This window comes from Plectropomus leopardus, chromosome 10, assembly GCF_026936395.1.
Source record: "Plectropomus leopardus strain MGB_pleo_1.0 chromosome 10, ASM2693639v1, whole genome shotgun sequence".
In the NCBI taxonomy this organism is placed as follows: Eukaryota; Metazoa; Chordata; class Actinopteri; order Perciformes; family Serranidae; genus Plectropomus; species Plectropomus leopardus.
The window spans coordinates 24,511,507-24,531,670 of record NC_142185.1 but is presented as its reverse complement, the minus strand read 5'-3'; the positions used below and the strand labels follow the sequence as shown (position 1 = coordinate 24,531,670).

At 37.9% G+C, this 20,164-nt stretch overlaps 1 protein-coding gene across 1 annotated transcript; it reads left to right on the top strand.

Annotated features, from left to right (window-relative positions):
- The first annotated feature begins 1,713 nt into the window (after nt 1-1,713).
- On the top strand, nt 1,714-16,648 carry me3 (malic enzyme 3, NADP(+)-dependent, mitochondrial). The gene is made up of 15 exons (XM_042494978.2): nt 1,714-1,884; nt 2,274-2,497; nt 7,282-7,415; nt 8,017-8,166; nt 9,263-9,338; nt 9,449-9,610; nt 9,760-9,863; nt 9,941-10,050; nt 11,878-11,975; nt 12,105-12,218; nt 12,301-12,406; nt 12,983-13,125; nt 14,112-14,285; nt 14,912-15,010; nt 15,520-16,648. Exons 2-15 carry the CDS (start codon nt 2,279-2,281, stop codon nt 15,679-15,681), a joined length of 1,851 nt encoding a protein of 616 aa, XP_042350912.1. The 5' UTR covers nt 1,714-1,884; nt 2,274-2,278; the 3' UTR covers nt 15,682-16,648.
- Nucleotides 16,649-20,164: the final 3,516 nt, after the last annotated feature.

Genomic DNA, 20,164 nt, shown 5'->3' with positions numbered 1-20,164 from the left:
TTAGGTGTCATTTAGTATTTTGAGTCTTAGTCTCCCAAGAAAGTATATATAATCTATATGTGCAGAAGGCCTATTGCAGTAATACTCCTGTGTCCCGCGGCATAAATACAGTGAAGCTGCCGTGTATGGTGTGCTGTGTGTACTTGGTATGAACTTGAGGGAACAACAGCAACTTTTTGCCCGCAGGGGCCACAAAACAGGTTAAACCAGGCATGAATGTATAATAACATCTAAGATTCACCACAGAGTGTAGAGCAGTGGCTTTTTCCTAAGAAACTCATTTTCTATCATTGAAAAAATGGATGAAACCTGACTAAGTGACATATTTTATGGATATTTCATATAATATTCAATGCATAACAATAACAATACAGAAAAACTGATGACCTGTACAAATAATTGAAACAGTGAATACATTAATTGCAGGAAGTTTGAGTAAAATGTGTGCTTTGATTGATTTTGAGCAGATTGTTTCCTGGGATATGGTAACAGAGGTGAGTTCTTTGTATACAATTTTGTCTGTATCATATTTATGTATTTATTAATTTAGTTGTTTAAACGATCATACATACTTAATGGGGTTTTTTGACAGTTGCAGGTGGAAGAGAAGAGAACATACAGGCAAACATTACACCAAAATGTGCTTTGTTGACTCCCTTACAGACCTTGTATCTTAAATCTTTACAAACATTTGATCACAAAGTTTACAGTATATCTTTAATAATATTTTAAACTTTGGAAATAACAATTTTATTTAGGTTTCTCCACAGAATCAATAAAATACTTGAGATGTAGGCATCCCGTATGTTTTTAAAAAGAGTTTCCTTACACTTCCTAAAATTAAAGAAGGCCTCATGACCTCATTATTGCTTTTGGTGACCTCTAATAATGTTTGAGAGGTGCAGGTTTGGAACCAGTGGAGTAGAGAAGCTTTTCTGACAGCAGGGGGAACCAGAGGCTATTATGCTCTGCAGACTGTACAGACTGAGTTCAGCGGTGTGTGTGCATGACTAAGAATTGAAAAAATGTCTGTTTTTTTCCACTGCTGTGTGTTTATAAAACAGAATACAGTATTAAATTTTAACATTGCAGCAATTGTAGTACCAATGCAGTCATTATCAGTTTATCAGTTAAACTTAATTAGTGTAGTACTTCTTCATAGCATCTACTTTGTATTTCCTATGAAGCAATGTTTCATGCATATGTCCCCGTCAAATAAACACGTAAATAAAATCAAACAGGCAAAACTGTAACACAACTGCAACTGCACTAAAATAAACTAATTAAAACCAGAAACTGAGGAAACACTACCATAAGTAAAGCAGGAAAAACCTACAGATAAAAGATTTCATGTATATATATATATATATATATATATATCTATATATATTTATATATAAATATATATTTATATATATATATATATTAAATACTCTAAATAGTATATAAAATGTAAATAAAAGGATAACAGAACAAAGAATATTAGGTAAAATAATAATAATAATAATAATAATAGTAATATAAAAATAATAGTAATATAAAACTGACTAAATCATGAGATATATTCAAAGACAGTGAATGTGCATTATGCATGTTGAGCGCAGATGTTGAGGCTGCAGATGGAGCTTGTGTTTACTAAATCACGGTAATGAGGAGCAGGGGGGAGGTGTAGCGCCGCCTCTGAGCCCGCCGTGCTGCCGTCTGATTGGAGGCTCCGGAGGGGAAACTGGACTGTCAATGTCAAAGGATCCTGGATCAGCTGTTAGCTGTCGATCCTCAGCACAACATCCACTGATAACGGATCGGTAACGCGACCACCGGGACAAAGACGCGCCTCCTATGAAGATTGAAGTCAGAGGCTCAGCAGCTTCTCACCGTTTCCAGGTGAGGCTAACGGAATATTAGCTCCGCGCTAGTTAGCATTAGCAGCGGCGCAGAATCCCCATAAAGAAAACAGCAAATTGTGAGAAAAACAGCGGACAGCTAACAAAAGCTAGTCAAGCTGATGTAGTAGCCCACGGCATGACTTTAATATGAATACACTGAACACATCGGCTATAATATTTATGAGCTATCAGTCTTATTTATATTCGCACTAACGGCCGCCGTGACTCAGCTTGTGTAAAGCTAGAGCAAGTTGTTTACAGGAATAACTTGTATTATTCTTGGTGTGTGTGACGTTTTTAGGTCGAGCGTCCTTTTTTCTGACCTGTAAGGTGACTTGTACACTCGGCAGGGTTTCACTGACACCCACTGCATGTTGTTTTCTGCAGGCAGCATGAACTCCCTCCCAGGAAGAGCCGCTCTGTCCCTGTGCAGGCGCACGGCTGCAGCGGGCGGGATGAGGGTCTTCGCCGGCTCTCCGGGTCACCCAGCCGGGGTAATGCCGGCCTCTCTGCAGGCTGTGCGGGTCTGCCACTCCGGGACGAACCGCAAGGCCAGTGTGAGCACCAAGAAGAGGGGCTACGACATCACCAGAAACCCCCATCTCAATAAGGTGAGCAGCACTGATGTGTGTTTTCTTGTCAGTCACCGGGAGCACATTCAATCAATCAATCAATCAATCAATCAATCAATCAATAAGACTTTATTTGTTCAGCACTTTTAATACAAATGAACGGTGACACTAAGTGCTTCATATAATAAAACCACACACACACACACACACACAAATATTGTGTTTTGCTATCAGTTATGAAGTAAACACGACTTAAAAATGCCTTCGATTGTACAAGAAAAGCTATTTCTAGTGCATTTTTAAGTGTAGTTTTTATGTAACAAACATCTGCAAATATTTTAGCAATTATCCTTTCACTCTACAAAGAAAGGTCTTCCTCAATATTTAGGGAACGTGTGCATTTGCCTCCCCCCAAAAGCATGAAAAAAGGCAGAGGAATTTTATTTTGTCAAAATTAAAAAATAATATATACCATAAACTGATGCAGGAAATCGACACACTGGTGCATAAAAATTCACCAGAATGCACGATATCCAGAGTTTGATGCTGAAAATTGGGCCCTCACAAGTGCCAAAAGTCCTCAATTGTGTTGTTTTCACTGACCAACAGACTAAACCCAAATATATTCAGTTTATTATCTTAAAAGACAGACAAATAAGAAAAAAAGTATCTGAGATGCTGCAAGTAGTGAATTGTTATTTTATCTTATACTTGATAATTACTCAATTATCAAAATTATTTCAGATAATTTTCTTGTTTTTTGAAAACTCCTATTATGTGAATTATGTGGCATCTAGTCTTCACATGTATATTATAAATTACCTCGTTCACAGACGATGCAAAAGGTCTCATCAAATCTTATTTATATTTTAGCATCTCTGAATGCCTGCTACATTTTATGGTCAATGTTAGCAACATACAGTACTTGGGAATGTGCTTTGGATATGCTGCAACAAAACACATGCATATGGTGTTTTTAATGGGAAGTGATATATAAACACTACTAAGAAAAAAAACATAACACTCAACATTCTTGATATTTTTATTCAATGTGTCATAAAGCGCATGAAGATGTACAGTTACATGCAAACCTATCCTGTGCTGCTGCTGCTGTGTTCACATGACCGTGTCCAATGATAACGTAAAGACACTCCCGCATACCATGTTGTATGATGGTGGAGCATTTATAAACACAGACTACCATGTTAGTACTACATACTACAGCACAGAGGTGCCACATGAATGCCACAGCTCATATCTAAGGGAGACAGCCGAGTGGTTAAACGCCCATATCTGGAGCTGTGAACAGTCTCCCTGTCGACTCCTCCAATATGTGTGTCTCTCTTTGAATCCCCCAAAACATGTTGATTTTAGAGTGTCACAGTAGTATCACATAAGCACAGAATAATGTTAATGCTTCTGCAATCACTGTTTGGAAGTGCTTTTTTTTTAAGTTAGAAAGAGAAAAAATCTCTTCCAAGAGATGCTGCAGTTGCAGAACTGGTCTAAAACAAACATCCACCAAATGACTCATCAGTAGTTTCACTGCATTTTTTCCTAAAAGTAAAAAGGGAAAGGGGAATTCTTTTCTCTGCCTCATTCGCTCTGTGAGCAGCAGGACACACACGTACACTTTAGCTGAGTATATTGCTGTGATTTGGGCTGATAGGAGGTCGGTCACAGTTCCTGATGCCCTGTCAGCAGTTACACGCTGACTCAATGATTAAGACAGAGGAAACGGTCAGCAAGTTTAAGCCTGCTTGGATGAAAAATTGTCTTTTTATATATATATATATATATATGTATATTTTCTTTTTTCTTTTTTTTCTTTTTTTAGGCTTTTTGGGCTTCATTTGGTTGGATAGACTTAAGAGTAAAAGGAGGGAAGACATGCAGCAAAGGGCTGAGAATTATAATAACTCTTTCTTCACATTTATACACATTTTGTAAATATCACACAGGTCATTGTGTGTAATGCTAGTCCACTGCATATACAGTATTAACTGTGCAGGGTTCCCATGGTCATGGGAAACCTGGAAAAGTCCTGGAATTAAAAAAAAAAAAAAAAAAACATTAAAAAGTTTTGCAAAAGTCCTAGACATTTTGTTACAATAATCTTAAGTGGATAACTATGAGGTAACAAAAATGCAGATTTAATTTCTGTAGCTACCAACGTAACATTTTGTAACCTGTTGTTTTTTGCTTATCACCATGGACATTTCTCCATTTTTCCATTGCGTCTCTCTCTTTATTGATGATTAATGTCTAAATAGAGTTTGAATCTGATATGTTTGAAAAATGCTGGGCAAGCAGGAAAAGAGGAAACAAAATATTATTATAGGCCCTTGAAAACTCATGGAAAAGTTTTGACATTTTTTCCCTAAGAAATGTGTGAGAACCTTGACTGTATTTATTGACAAAGGCCTTGTTAATAAGACTTTTGATTCTGTAAACCTGCCAAACAGATCACAGTGACCTCTTAAATGTCATACATAATCAGCTCATAACCATATAAATGAAACACGTGGCATCATCTGTGCTGCTATTATATTGTAACTTCAGAGTAATCCATGATAAAGTTTGGATTAATAAGGTTAAGCAGTTCATACTTCTCCCTCTCACATGCAGTTTCACTCTCTCCTTTAATCACAGCTGCTAGTTAGGAGACTCACCTTAATGGGTTTACTTAACCTGCTCGCTCTAATGGGTTTAGTTTAACTCCGTTAATCTGCCACTTCGGCCACGTTCACAGTCATGCAGATACGTTTGTGATCAGCATGTACGTGTAAAAAAAGCCACATTTATGGTGTTAGATTTGTTTTTTTAAAATTTGCCTTGAACACTGATATTTTCTCTTCTTGTCTAAGACTTAAAGGCACAGTTCAACCAAAAGTCTTCCCTGTTGTATTCTTTGTCAGTCCAGAGTGTTGTGGTGGCGTGTTGGACATATCGTCCGTAGAGATGTCCCTCTTCTCTTGATGGAAATAGACTTTGAACTAGACTATACTTTCGAGTCCATGAGTAGATGCACACTTCCTCCAGTGTGGTGATTCGGTTTGCAGGTGTCGTTTAGTGGAAAGAAAATAGTTCTCTCCCCGAGGCATAAGCTTGGAGGGGATCATGTGTTTGATCACGTGTGTGTGTATCTGTCTGTCTGTTGCTAATCTCACAAACTACTGGACCAGTCAGCCTCATACTTTGTGTGCACATTTATGTCTGTATGTCCAAAGATCTGATATTAGTGCGGTCGTTCACAATAGTTGAAAAACTTGTTTTATTGACTGTTTTTAAACATCACTGAGTGCTGAATCCTCACTCCTGTAACCAGCTGGTAGGGGCCGCAAGTTTTCCGTAAATCAGCTCGGCTTAAAAACGACAAGCCTCAACAACTTTTTTAGGGCACATTTTGGCATTGTTGTGGCTCAAAAGCTGACATTCATAGAAAAGTTTGGTTTTGATTTGGACCGGAGCACCTGCATTACATGATAAACCCCCGTTTTTATTAGCTTCACTGCCATCTTGACTGTAAGGGGACGAACATCTCCAGCAGGCCCGGCTTGCTGTGTTCTGGCTGCGGCCCTGTATGGCTTTTTTCATCTGCACAGCACCACACCACACCAGCAGCGCTCCAGAAGTGGCATGTTTTTTCATGAACAATTTTATAGACTTGTAAATTTTTTTATTTTTTGGGAAGGATTTGATTATTGTTCCTTGGTATTTGTGCTTCTACCATAAGTAGGTAAGCAGGCTATGTAGTTAAATGCTTTTTCTGCTTTTTGGGCACTTTGAGTTCCACAAGCAGAGTGCCATATATTTCCATTATACTGAAGAGAAGGCAGACAACTTTATGGCCAATATCACCAGCAATCTGCAACTCACACTGCAACAATTTATACTGATAAGCAGCACTAAAGGTAAAAGGTAAAATAAGTAGCTTTGATTTTTGGTATGAAGTGCCCCTTTAATCTGGTTTGGTATTTAAGGTATCTCCTTTTGACCTCTAGCAGGCAGGCCCATTGTTGTGCGGGCTGTTGCTTGCAGCTCTACAGTGAAGTGCAGTTCAGCTGTTGAGCTGTTCTCATCAAAATACTTTTCAGTGGAAAGCATGCAGCTCGTGGAACAACTGAACAACTGTCAACATTATGATTTAAAGATGAGCGGACTGTTAGCAACCAAACATCTAATCAACTATCACATTTCACACTCGACTCCAGCATGAATAATTTAGCAAAACAGGGGTGTGTGGGCAGAAAAATTCACAGACCCACAGTCGCCGAACACAAACGGACCCTAGGAGGCCGGTTTATCCTCATGTAGGTCAGCGTTTCCTCTGCCGTGCAAGAATCAAGAGGAAACAGAGACTGACGCTGCGGAGACAAGGTGAGAGAAGCGGAGCTGACAGGGGAGTGAGTTCAGGCTCCAACACTATTGGACAGAATAAATAGATTAAACCTCACACTCCCCTCAAATCACTCTGTGGAAAGCATGCCAGCGTTTAGGCAGAGGAGCGCTGACCATAACCAGAAGGCAGAAGTGTTCAGAGCTGCTCACCAAAATAAAAGCCTTGTGATGTTGACTGCCCCAAGTTACTAAAACATTTGTTGCACTTTTCAAAGTCGCCCTAGTAGCAGTACAAAATGGGAGCTAATTCATAATTCAGAGAAGACATCAAAAAGACCACTGTATTTGGGCGCGGGTATGAGTCATAACCAGACTGTGGTGACTAACACATGAGTCACTGCAGCTTCTTGCTTGGATTGTGGACTTCACCCTGTGCGAACTCTTTCAGGGCGTTGTGTAAACTCTTCTCTTCCTCTCTGCAGGGAATGGCATTCACTTTGGAAGAGCGCTTACAGCTGGGCATCCACGGCCTGCTGCCGCCCTGCTTCCTGTCTCAGGATGTGCAGGTGCTGCGTGTCATGAAGAGCTATGAGACACGCGTCAATCCTCTGGACAAGTGAGGGCACAGCTTTTTAACAATGAAGCATGCTGAAGTGCTGTTCAGGAATACAGATGTTGAATAAGCTCAGCCAATCGGGCTGTCCCACTTGTTTGGTTTAAATCTTCTTGAGCATGTGACATCTGTTGCTGGCACATCGGCTTCTGTTCTTGTCTTCCGGGAATTGATTAAAAGTTTATCTCGTGTCATGTCAAGGACTTGTAAAGCATCCACTGGCCCAGAGGTTAAGACACCCAATCATATAACTGCAGCATCCCTGTTTTGATTTCATTGCATCTCATTCCACCTCCTCTCTCTCTCACTATTATTATTATCACAATTCATCATTTGGAAATGATTAATGTCATCTAAAATCTAATGCCAGTGCATCCAGTAGTTGTCGAGAGAGTTTATACGGGACCAAAGTGGTGTATCGGGAGACATTTCCATCCGTAGAAATGTAATCAGTCGTGACATGTGGCTTTCATCATCTTGTTTTTGAAGAATTTCTTCTTTTTCATCGATGATAATTATGCAGAAATATTTTTGGCATAGTTACAGTGAATATTCTTAAAGCAAACATCATGCTTTCAAGTTCTGATGGCTTTTTCCATGTCAGGTACATCCTGCTGATGACGCTGCAGGACAGGAACGAGAAGTTGTTTTACCGCTTGCTCACCTCTGACATCGAGGAGTTCATGCCCATCGTGTACACCCCCACTGTCGGCCTGGCCTGTCAACAGTACGGACTCGCCTTCAGGAGACCACGGTAAGATTATTCACAGCTATACCTGCAGCTGCGCAGCGACACTATTTGCTTAAGTATTGTTTGTTTCTTACATTTGTTTTAATGCCTCTTTGAGGGACCTTTTCTGATCCAGGAAGAGCAAATAATAGAAACTTGATATTCCTGTCCACAGTTTTTAAGTCAGTTTAATTTCCATAAATTTTACCTCTGGCAATTAAACTTGGTGCAACTTAAAATTGGTTTGGGTTTGTTATTCAAACTATACCCGTCAACTGTATCACAGCGTTTAAGGAAACATGCAGCTACTGCTAGCTCACCTGGTACCACTGAGCTAATTAATGTTACAGCTCAGCAGAGGAGGACGTAATCAATGTTTACATCTCACACCGTCACAGGCATCTTGTACATGAGTAGATGCACATTTCCTTCTGCATGGTGGTGATCCTTCTGAGACAGTTCTCCCTAAAATCATTATCTTTACTCTTACCTGTAGTGCTGTTTGTCAGTCTAGATTGTTTTGTTGTGAGATATTGACCCCAAAGATGTCTAAGCCTCTCTCCAGAAATCATGACCCGGTTATTCGCAAAATCCACAGACTTTGTTCTAAACAGTTTCATGTAGGAACTATTTTTCTCTCTGCTGAACTGTCCTGGCAGAGGGAAACTGCTCACAAGTGCACACAACAGTAACTGGGCCATGATTTCTGGAAAGAGACATTGCTATTACATTTTTTTTTCATTTCTGTTTTTGGGGCTTTAAGCACCAAAAGCTGAGTGCCGTCTTGTTCCATTAAATCAGAGAGAAGGCAAACATCTCAGCCGATATCTCCAACACTCTGCAACTCACACCAAAAAAGACTGATAAATGGCACTACACATAACAGGAAATATATATGTATTTTTTTAAAATTTTGGGTTGAACTATCCTTTTAAGGCTGGACAGACTCCCTTTCTTAGGCAAGTTTCAAGTGTCTGATGGTTGATTTTAATAACTGCTGTGAATGGAAACCCCTGGCATGCAGGAAACTGGTATAAAAACAATCAATACTGCTACAGTACTACTCATAAAAATGAATCAATCCTTCTGCCTTTATAATTGAAACTTAACCTGTTTACAGAGGACTCTTCATCACCATCCATGATCGAGGCCACATTGCCACCATGCTCAACTCCTGGCCTGAAGAAGACATAAAGGTACACACACACACACACACACACACACACACACACACACACAGAGAAAGCTACCTATTAGAAATTACCGGTGTAAGATATATCTGTAACTAATACGTGTTCTCCTGTAGGCCATTGTGGTGACAGACGGGGAGCGTATCCTCGGCCTGGGCGACCTGGGGAGCTACGGTATGGGCATTCCTGTTGGGAAGCTGGCGCTCTACACAGCCTGCGGCGGTGTTCGGCCGCAGCAGTGTCTCCCTGTGCTGCTGGACGTCGGCACTGACAACCAGGTGTGTTTGGTCACAGAGCTGCAGGGCGGCTGTGGTGAGGTTTTACAAGCTGGTGCAGCTTATGTGCCTCTTATCAGTCATTACCTGATTGTGTCCATATCAGAAAATGATAAAAAAGTTTTCTCTGACTGATTGCCTGATTGGTCCAGACGCTGCTCGATGACCCCCTGTACATAGGGTTGAAGCACAAGAGAATCAGAGGAAAGGAGTACGATGAGCTGGTCGACGAGTTCATGCAGGCCGTGACAGACAAGTGAGTGGCAACAAAGATGATTAAAATATGTTTTAGCGACTGCTTATGTCTGACTCGGTTACTCTTTCGGTCTGCAGGTACGGGATGAACTGTCTGATACAGTTTGAGGATTTCGCCAACAGCAACGCCTTTCGCATCCTCAACAAATACAGGAATCGATATTGCACCTTCAATGACGACATCCAGGGTACCGTAACACTCACAGCCTCTGTGAGGCAGTCAGAGAGATAACTGTAGCTTTTTACACATAATATTTACATAATAACATTAATAATGTAATAATATTTGCAATGTTTTGCATTAGAATACACAAAAATAACAGTTTGACTTTATACCGTCTAAACGTTCTGCGTGACCATCCCTGCACAGTAACACCACCAGGGTTTGTACAGACAGAGCCAAGTCAAATTCAAAGACTTTCAAGAACTTTTTCAAGCACCCGTTTTTATTTTCAATGATGAATTTGTTTTCTCACCGCCATCTGTTGCAAGAGAATTGTGCAAATTCGTAAATGGAAACATATGCCACTAGGACCTAAAATTAACTTAGACTTAATTAACTGGTTAAATAATTCAGGCATGTGGTTGGCATTAAAAAAAAAAAAAAATTAAAAAGCAGTAAAACCAACACATGCAAAAACTCGATTCAACAGCTCCACTCCAACAGTTACACACACACTGCTGCTTTTTTTCTGCCAAATTCCAGCTCAAAACTCGTGCTAACAGCTGACGCTGCTCCAGTGTGAGTGCTTGGCAGGCTAACGAAACATCCTGGTGCTGAATATTTACTGTTTTTTTACCAACTCATTGATGCTTGGAGCTCAAACAGCGTAAGAAAATAAGTTTAAAAATTCAAAGTACAAGGAAAGAGCGTTACAGGAAAATAAGTTTTTTTTTCTTCTGTTATTTTTCTGTTGTTATTTTCTATTCTGTTCTGTTTTTTTAAACCCTGTACCACACTCTCAGAAGGAAGTTTTCAAATGGTATTACTTACCCGATAGTCAGTTACTATCCAGAGCCTTAAATGACCCTCACTGAGATATAAGTGACCTTAACCTTGGAATAACATGATCCATAGCACCACCATGTGTCTGATCATGAATACTGACACAGTTCATTCTGTTAAGACTTTTTATAAAAGTTACTAACTGTAACTTTTCGGGTCAGTGAATGCTTAAATGCATCTGAAGCACACTGACGGGGAAATTTAAAGATTCAATGCAGATCTGAAGAACATCAGCAAGATCACCTCGTTCATGGCTTTGTCTGTTTGTTGCACTTTCTGAGTATGTGGCAGTGTAGTAAAAGCACCGTTAAAGTTAGTTAAGTTGTTCACTTCAGAGATGATCCTGTGGATTTCTTAAAACCTGCTGATGTAAAGGCCCTGAAAAATCTTCTTTTTTTTGCATTTAAAGTGCAGGAAGACAAACTTTCTTCAGATCATGTGTGTAATGAGTGCAGGGAGAAAGTGAGGTCTCCCTCTGCTGGAGCCCGCTGGTAACTGGTAGCAGGTTTTAGGATGACATTATGGACAAAAAATAAAAGAAAACACATAAATACTAAACTACAACAGTAGAAAATGACAGTAAATATTATAACCATAAAATATAACACAAAAGTGCTTAATTATAGAGATAAAAAATTAATTTAACCAAAACTAACACTCCTGTTTTCATTCCTTTAAGGGTAATTCTGACTGATAATGATGATAATTCTGTTATACTCTGTTACTGTGGATTCGCAATATTTTCTGAGACAGTTATTTTACCATGAAAAATCTCTTACCGTTATAACCTTATTTGTAACATATCAAACTTGTTTCACAGATATTTTAAATGAACATTTTTTTCCTTTCAAAATGACATTTTTGCATGTCAAACACTCATTTTCATCAGTAAAAACTCATTTGTGCCAGACAGCTGAACTTTTTATTGTTAAAGGGGTTTGCCGTAGCGCTGCCATTTTAAATCTCGTTATTCCAGTGAATCATCTCAGGTGTTTTTTTTTCTTTACAGGCACGGCCTCAGTAGCTGTTGCAGGGATCTTAGCTGCTCTGAAGATCACTAAGAACAAACTCTTAGACCACACCGTTGTTTTCCAGGGAGCAGGCGAGGTGAGGAGATTTTGATCACTAAGATAAATAAAAATGACGGTCTGTAATCCCTAAAATATGAGACTCTACTCAGATGACAGATTTAAAACTAGCTGAGGTCAACGGAGAATTATCCTCTTTTTTTTTCAGGCTGCTCTGGGAATCGCTCACCTGCTCATGATGGCGATGGCCAAAGAAGGAGTAAGCAGAGAAGAAGCTGCCAAGAGGATCTGGATGGTGGACTCCAAAGGTCTCATTGTGAAGGTAATGTGTGTGTCTGCCACTCACTCAGCCTTCCCAGATATCCCCTGTGTGCAAATAACACCACAATTTTACACATTTTTAGGGACGAGGTCATCTTAACCACGAGAAGGAGGAGTTCGCTCATGATCACCCGCACATTAAGACGCTGGAGGAGGTGGTGCAAACCATCAAACCCACCGCCATCGTAGGTGAGTCTGCCTGGAAGGTCGCTGTGTGGTTTTCAATGATGTTAAAATTAAAAAAAAAATTTTTAAAAATGATAATAACTCGTTTGTTTTTATCCATTTATGGTCATTCCTGATCAGTTGTGGAAAAACAAAGAAACTTTTTAAAGGTGAAGTTGTGTCTCTTCAGCTTTGATCAGCACAATAACAATTTGGTAATTGACTCCAAATCAACTAATTCATAAAGGATAACATAAAGATTTTAGATGTGGATGTTATGGGTCTAAATTCAAACACTGCATGTGAGATGAATCGCGAGGTATTCTCAGATTTTTAATCTAAACTGTGAAAACATGTCAGCATTATTTCTGTATTTTAATATTAAAGAAAAAATGACCATACAATAATTATATTAGAAATAGATCTGCAGGTTTCTAAACTACAATTTGGAGATTGTGATCTCTTGCCTGACATTAATTAACCCACGCTGGTCTGAATCCTACAAATGACATGTCCACATGTCCCCACTGTCTCACTGCAGCTTGTTGATTTATGTCGTGTGTTGATGGACTCTGTTTGCTCTGTTTCCCGAACATGAAGGAGTGGCAGCCATCCCAGGAGCATTCACTGAGAAGATTATCAAAGACATGGCGGCCTTCAACGAGAGGCCAATCATCTTCGCTCTGAGTAATCCCACCAGCAAGGCGGAGTGCACAGCGGAGCAGTGCTACAAGCTCACAGAGGTAACAACCTGCCTCACTTTAGATTACAAACAGCTCCCGCTGGTCCTTAATAAGTCTCACAGGGCATTGAACTCGTTAATCCAAAAATAAGGCCTCAGTTGTTATTTGATTGTCTTAAGTCAATCTTTCAAAAGTCTTTAAATTTTTTGGAACATGAGAAGTAGGTTTTTATAATTTTTTTTTTTTTTTTTTTGACGGATGTTGCATTGTAAAATATCAAAATAAGTAGTAACATCTTTTTTTTGTTAAAAAACAAATTAGAGAAAAGTTCAAGCAGCACACACATCCAAAAGTGATAAAAACTAGGTGCTGGACTGAGCAAAAACCGATGTGAAAGAACAAATAAAGTCCTCACACTTGTGCATGCTCCCATAAAATTTATTGGATTTCCTTTGGAGGTAATCAAATAAATTTTTATGGGAGCATGCACTAGTTTTACCAGTATATTACCAGAAAAATGTCTGATGAAGATCTTTTGTTGGATTCTTGCCAGAGCTTACACTGGAACAAGAATAAAAAACTATGCACCTGATGGACACACTGAAAGAGGCCCTTCATGTGCCCGCAATAATGCACTTGATAGATTTTTTAAAATTCTCCAATTATGTCTTTTATTTAATTATTTATGACTTTTATTAACTTATTTTTATTCTGCTATTTATTACTGACTTGCACCGGCTTGCAGTTTTTTTGTCTTTTGAAGAGAAAACATGAGTTCATCTTTATTTATACATGAAAGTGCATAATTAAGATGGCAAAGAAAATTTAATGTGATCTAATTTCTTGTCAGAATGCACAGTAATCATCATCGTTTTCTGTTGACATCTACTGTACAATAATGGTACTACAGAAATGTTTCTCTAAAGCGCCTCAGTGGCAAAAAAAACATCACCAGTTTTTGTTTTATCAAACACCCTCTCTGTCATCCCCGCAGAAGGGTCTTACATTTCCTCTGTACCCTCCTCTTCCTCTCTGTTCTTCTTCAGGGCCGGGGCATCTTTGCCAGTGGAAGTCCGTTCAACAAGGTGACGCTGGCTGATGGACGCACCTTCTTCCCCGGCCAGGGAAACAACGCCTACGTCTTCCCTGGAGTGGCTTTGGGTGTTATTGCTTGTGGAGTGCGCCACATAACTGACGACATCTTCCTCACCACAGCAGAGGTAAATATTGCTTACTGAAGACTCTTTCCAGTGAAAATCAACCTTGTTAACATGTTTACGTTATGTTTTTTTTTTATATGCTAAAAGACATATCAGAGTGAAATAAGCAGTCAGCACAATGGCTGAGTATTTACACCCAGGGTTCCTGCAGATCCTTAAAACGTCTAAAATAAAGTCTTAATTGGCATTAAAATGTCTTAAATTAATATTTCAATTTGAAGGAGTATTTTTTTTCTGACTTTGCCTCATAAAATCTTAAAATAATTGGTAATTAAAAAGAAAAAAATCTAATTAATTGAATGCTTCTCAAAAGTCTGTTTACACCTTATTTATACTAAATGAGACAGAGGTTTAAAGTTACATCCGAACCATTTTAATACATATTTCTTTCTGAAGAACAGATATCAGTTTTCAGAGGTTTAATGACCCCTTATTAATGACAAATTAACATATATTTATGAGGACATGTTTTCTGAAACAAAATACTTTTTGTAAAATGACACTTATAGAGTGAACTTCAGCCAGTAAGGATTTATCTCCCCTTTTCATATTTATAGAATATTAAAGTCGCTTTCTCAGTCAGTAACGCTCTTTCCTTCTACTTTGAATTAACTTTACTGCTTCAGGCGATAGCGGACATGGTAACAGAGGAGCATCTGGCTGAGGGACGACTCTATCCTCCTCTCAACTCCATAAGAGAGGTGTCCTTCAAGATCGCAGTGAAGGTGAGAAATCGTTCTCTTCCTCACAACGAAATATGTAACTGTGTTCTCATTTAACAGCTAAACAGAACATTAAAATATTTCTGAATACATATCTTCCACTGCGCAGAGGATTGTCGGTCAGAACGGCCATAAAAGCAAGCTGGCTTGCATACTGCAAAATCTGACCAAATGCAGTAAAACACAGTGGTATTTTTGGCCTTCTGTATTTGACACACCATGTATATGAATGTACTTACTCTTTTTCTAACATAGTAAATAGTATGGAGTTGTGAATATTGAACTAACAGTGCCTGTTTCATGTACTTCTTTCAGAATGCAGCAACAGTTTAAGCAAATATGACCAAAAAAAGTATATTCATAAAAATACCCACTGTAACTTAAACTTCGGTAGAAAATCTTGTGTTCATGTTTGATCCCGTCACAGCAGCCAAGTGTAAAAAAAATATGTTTTCAGGGCCTTAAAATACAAGTATCATTATTTTTTGTTGATCTTTGTCTTTCTCTGTCAGATTGTCAACTATGCATACAAACACAACATGGCTTCGCTGTATCCGGAGCCTAAAGACAAGGAGGCGTTTGTGCTGTCTCACATCTACAGTCCAGATTACGACTCCTTCACTCTGGACACATACAGCTGGCCACAGGAGGCCATGAACGTCCAGGACGTGTGATGTCTCTCTCTCAATATGCTGCTGTGGTGTCGCGTGTCCACGTTCAGAAACGTTGCCAATGATTCTCGCCTTTTAGCTTTTTTGTTTCTTTATTTCTTTTATGTTATAAATGTCAGTAAGTCTCTGTCCCCCATTACTGATGAAAAGGCACTGTTATTCTCTACGACCTCTTAAGTGTTGAATTGTCAAGTTGTCTACTCTTTTCAGTGCTGTACTTTTTGTTTTATCTGCATTTGATTGAAGATCTAAATGAATAAAATAATTTATAGCCGCACAAACAAACAGCATATCAAATATAAGTGCGACCTCTATAACTTACACTCCTTACACTTAAATATTCAGCTAAGATGTTGTGGTATTCAGCGCTTGCAGTGACTCAAAATCTGTTTTTTGAGAGAGCTGGTGCATAAAATAAGAAAACAGTGGCTCACAGTAACGCACAATGCTTCTTCTTGTCTTGACGCAAAGAAAAGGAGGACTCATTCTGAAGCTTGAAAAAAAAGATGGAATAGGAAACTCTTAGTGCCTCTTTCTGTGTGACCTCAGGACATCACTGCTCCACATTATGAGTTAAAATCTTTGTCGAGGACACATCTGGCTCATAACTGTAGTTGCTTCTTCATATTTTACACTCCTGTCTATCTACGCACGCTCTACTAAAAACACTCTCTGCCTCCCTGTGAGAATTGGTTATTTCTGATGAAGGGACTTCTGTCTTTTTGAATGTGATCAGAGGAGGTATTGTTGGGATTTAGAGGTTTTTTATTGCATACAATGGTGTTTTTCCTTTAGTTTTGTACAGAGCTCTCTGCCTGTTGTGGTGTTTTTGCCAAAGTTACTGATTAACTGTATCTTATCTTTTACTCCTAGAAAACATGATGCTCTGCAAGCTTTAGTACTGACAGAAATGCCTGAAGTTTTTAAAGGGAACATGAAACTTTTTGAATAAAATTGTCAACAAAAATGAGTCATGTATAGCATTTTGTCATTTTTAGGGATCTCTTTCGTTTAATTTTGCATCTTGATGACTGGAAAGTACTCAGCAGTTAGTGTGAGGATGTACAGTTTAGTTTTATCATGTAATTTATGTCATTATATATTTCAACTTTCTTTCATTTTTAGCCAAACAGAACATTCTCTGACATACAGGAGGACCTGTTACTACTACCTCTACCACTACTACTATTAATAATAATAATAAACACAAAAATAATGATTAAAAAAGTACAAAACATATAAATATAATTAACTGATCAATACTAATGATTAAAAATAAAAACAAAGAAACATCATTAATTAATTAGTAATAAAAAATAAGAATTAACATCATTAATTGATCAATAATGATTAATAAAAAAATATATATAAAAACAGAAACATGAATTGATCAAAAATGAAAATATTAATGAAATAAAAAAATATTAATTGCAACAATGACAAAAACTATAAAATATAAAGAAACAAGCTATGAATAATAATGATACAAAACTATACAAAAACTACAGTAACTGACCAATAATAATGAAATGATGACAAAAATATAATGATATTTATCAGTCAACAATAATTATTAATATCTATTAAAACAGATAAAGTAACATTATTAATTGGTCAATAATAATGATACAAAAACATATGAAAATATAAATAAAAAACATTATTAAATGATAAAAAAAAAATAAATTAAAAAATGAATAAAAAAGAAAAAGTTAGTTCCGACCAAGCAATTTGATTGGACAGGAGGCGTTTCCTGTGTCAGGTCTGGGACTTTTAACTGCCGGTATCAGTCCGCCTCTCAGGTGCTCTTCAGCGGTTAAACACGTTAACCGTAAATTAGCCTACGTTAACGGTCGTCTTTACTAACTTTACAACGCAAGGAGGAACATATTTCCATAAATGACATTTGTGTTACATTATAAACGGTCGTCAAAAAAGGACGAAAGAGGCCTGGATACTTCACTGCAAACCACCAGGTATGCTAATATGAAACCTGAAGACGTAGCAACGTAACGTTACTTTTAGCATCGGCATCACACTTGTACCACCAAGCGACTGTCAAAAGATGTAATTTTTGGGTTACAAAATAAATGGAAACATAGATAAATGTATGCCTACATGTAAGAGTAGCTGGCATAACGTACTAGCTTACACGATGCCGTAAGCTAGTGCATAGATATATATACTAGACGCCTCGTACGTCGCCGCCATATTGGATGTAGCAGCAATGCGCCAGGTTTAAGAGAAACTAAAAAGGCTGTTCAGGACAAGTATTTAACAAGGGTTTTAGCTCTTATCCCGTTTTGTTTTGTATATATTGACAAATAGTGTCCAGAAAAACGTCTCCTTACTGTCCTTAAAGGACTATATATTGACGATATTATTAGTCTAATTTTGACTTAGCCTATCACAATTAGTAGAGCGTCCTACCTATATGCAACAAATATAATCTTAACATATACTTTATTTTTTTTATCTATTTTTTTATTCGTACTGCTCTATTTTTAGTTTGTATTTGTCAAACTTTTTTATTAACCCCTGGCATTGCATGTTTGTATGGTTATTCATTCTTTGCTTTTTGTTGCTGTTATAAATTGCATTTACTTCAAATCAAGTTTAATAACCAATAATATAAAATAAACAACTCATATGATGCTGATCAACAAAATATGGACAACTGACTTGCACAATATATTGTGCATATTTATAATGGTAGCCTACTGCAAGTTTACTTCTTTAATGTTATTGTATACAATAGAATAAGGGTTTATAATTTTCTGTCATGGTGTATATCACTTCACTGTTGAAAGAAAAGAAAGCAGACTCACTGCCAGTTGCAGTGTCTTATTTTGATTTGCAGACTTTGTTCATATTTTTGACGATGCTGGTCATCACAAGTACTTAAATGAATATACATAATTGAATATAAAATGATTAATCAAAATCAGCTAAATGTAAATGTTAGATATGTCTACTTGTATTTGTTGACAGGGCAGACCTGCCACATCCAATTTGGCGGACACTTATCACACTTATTACACGTATCACAGCAACGGGCCAACACAGTCAGTGTGGCGTCTACGTATAATATGTCTATGCTTTTTACAGTCGACTTTTAAAATGGCACTTGTAGAGCTGTTGTTAAAAAGACAGAGATGAGACCAGCTGTTTTGCAAGTCTCAAGGCTAAAACCTTTGCTCTTACGTCCCAAGTCAAGTCCCTTAGTCCGAAACTTTGAATTTTGAGTTCTAAACAAATTATAAAGGAGTCTTTAATCAAATAATACCAAGTTAAATATAGGCCAACAAAAAGTAGTGAGTGGTGCAGACTTTTTTTATCCACATTTAGATTACAAATATATTGTAACGAAATTAATACAAATAAAACGCAGTAACTGCGCTTTCATATAGTGTCATCCTTAATATCAAATCTGTGGTTTTAAGACCAAGAGTTTTAAAATTCTGTGCAATCGGCTGCATTTGCAACATAAAAACTGATAACTATCCATCACCGATTTGAATTGGCCAACCACAGCGCTGAACAGATGTTTTTCTAAATAAATACCGCCGTATGGTTTTCTACACAGGACTAACTTTGTAATGTGAAACTATCAAATGGGATGTAATGTAATTGAGAGCTGCAGCCACTCAGTCTGAGCAGCACCTTCTGGAGGCTGTTGTCATCCTTCAAACTGACAGAAGATGTAATTTCCCTCTCTTTAAACTATATATAACCAAAAATCTGTAATTTACTTTGTCTACCATTACCCTGATAACTGTGTTGACATTTAAAGTTGGATAGAAAAGCCTCTTTTAGCTAATTCAAGTCAGACAAGTGTGACTCATCATGTTTCAGCCTCTCTTCAACATGAATATGTAGGAGGAGGGTGATACGAGGTGAAAGCATGCCAGTTGTTGACAAATGAGTGTTTTTATTTTCTTTGTGGGGGCAGTTCTGCAGAGCATCTGGAGAAAAAATGATCTGCAGTTTTTAGTGTGTGACCCTTGTCTTAGCCTGTTTATTTTGTTTGTATTTGTTGTTGTAACAGCATTTTATTCTGCACTCTTGGCCTGACTTGCATGTTTAATTAACAGAACTAGAGTTACTGCCTCCGTAAACCTGTTAGGTTTCCGTTTACAGGCATGTCTGTAAAAACATAGATTCTTCACATACGTTTAACGAGGCAGCAACGAAGATCTATACAATGAGCACAGTTTCAAGGTTGACACCCAAGATAAGTGTCACCACTTCAGTATCCGCCCAAACATCTTCCCTTCTGCTCCTGAGTTATGACATTGATTAACTGCCAGTAAAGTGCTTGCAGAACAATATGATGTCACAGTGAGGTTGACCTATGACCTTTTGGATAAAAATGTCATCATTTCATCATTATATCCCATTAAACATTTGTTTGATTGTTTACTATTTTTGGCTTTTTTGCCATTATTTGACAAGACGGTGTAAGCATAAATGGAAATAAGAGGGG

Excerpts from the sequence above, each read along its gene's own strand:
- me3 (XM_042494978.2), top strand. The coding sequence starts at position 2,279 with ATGAACTCCCTCCCAGGAAGAGCCGCTCTGTCCCTGTGCAGGCGCACG. Across the intron at positions 7,416-8,016 it reads CGCGTCAATCCTCTGGACAA|GTACATCCTGCTGATGACGC; the intron begins GTGAGGGCACAG and ends TTTCCATGTCAG. Across the intron at positions 13,126-14,111 it reads AGTGCTACAAGCTCACAGAG|GGCCGGGGCATCTTTGCCAG; the intron begins GTAACAACCTGC and ends GTTCTTCTTCAG.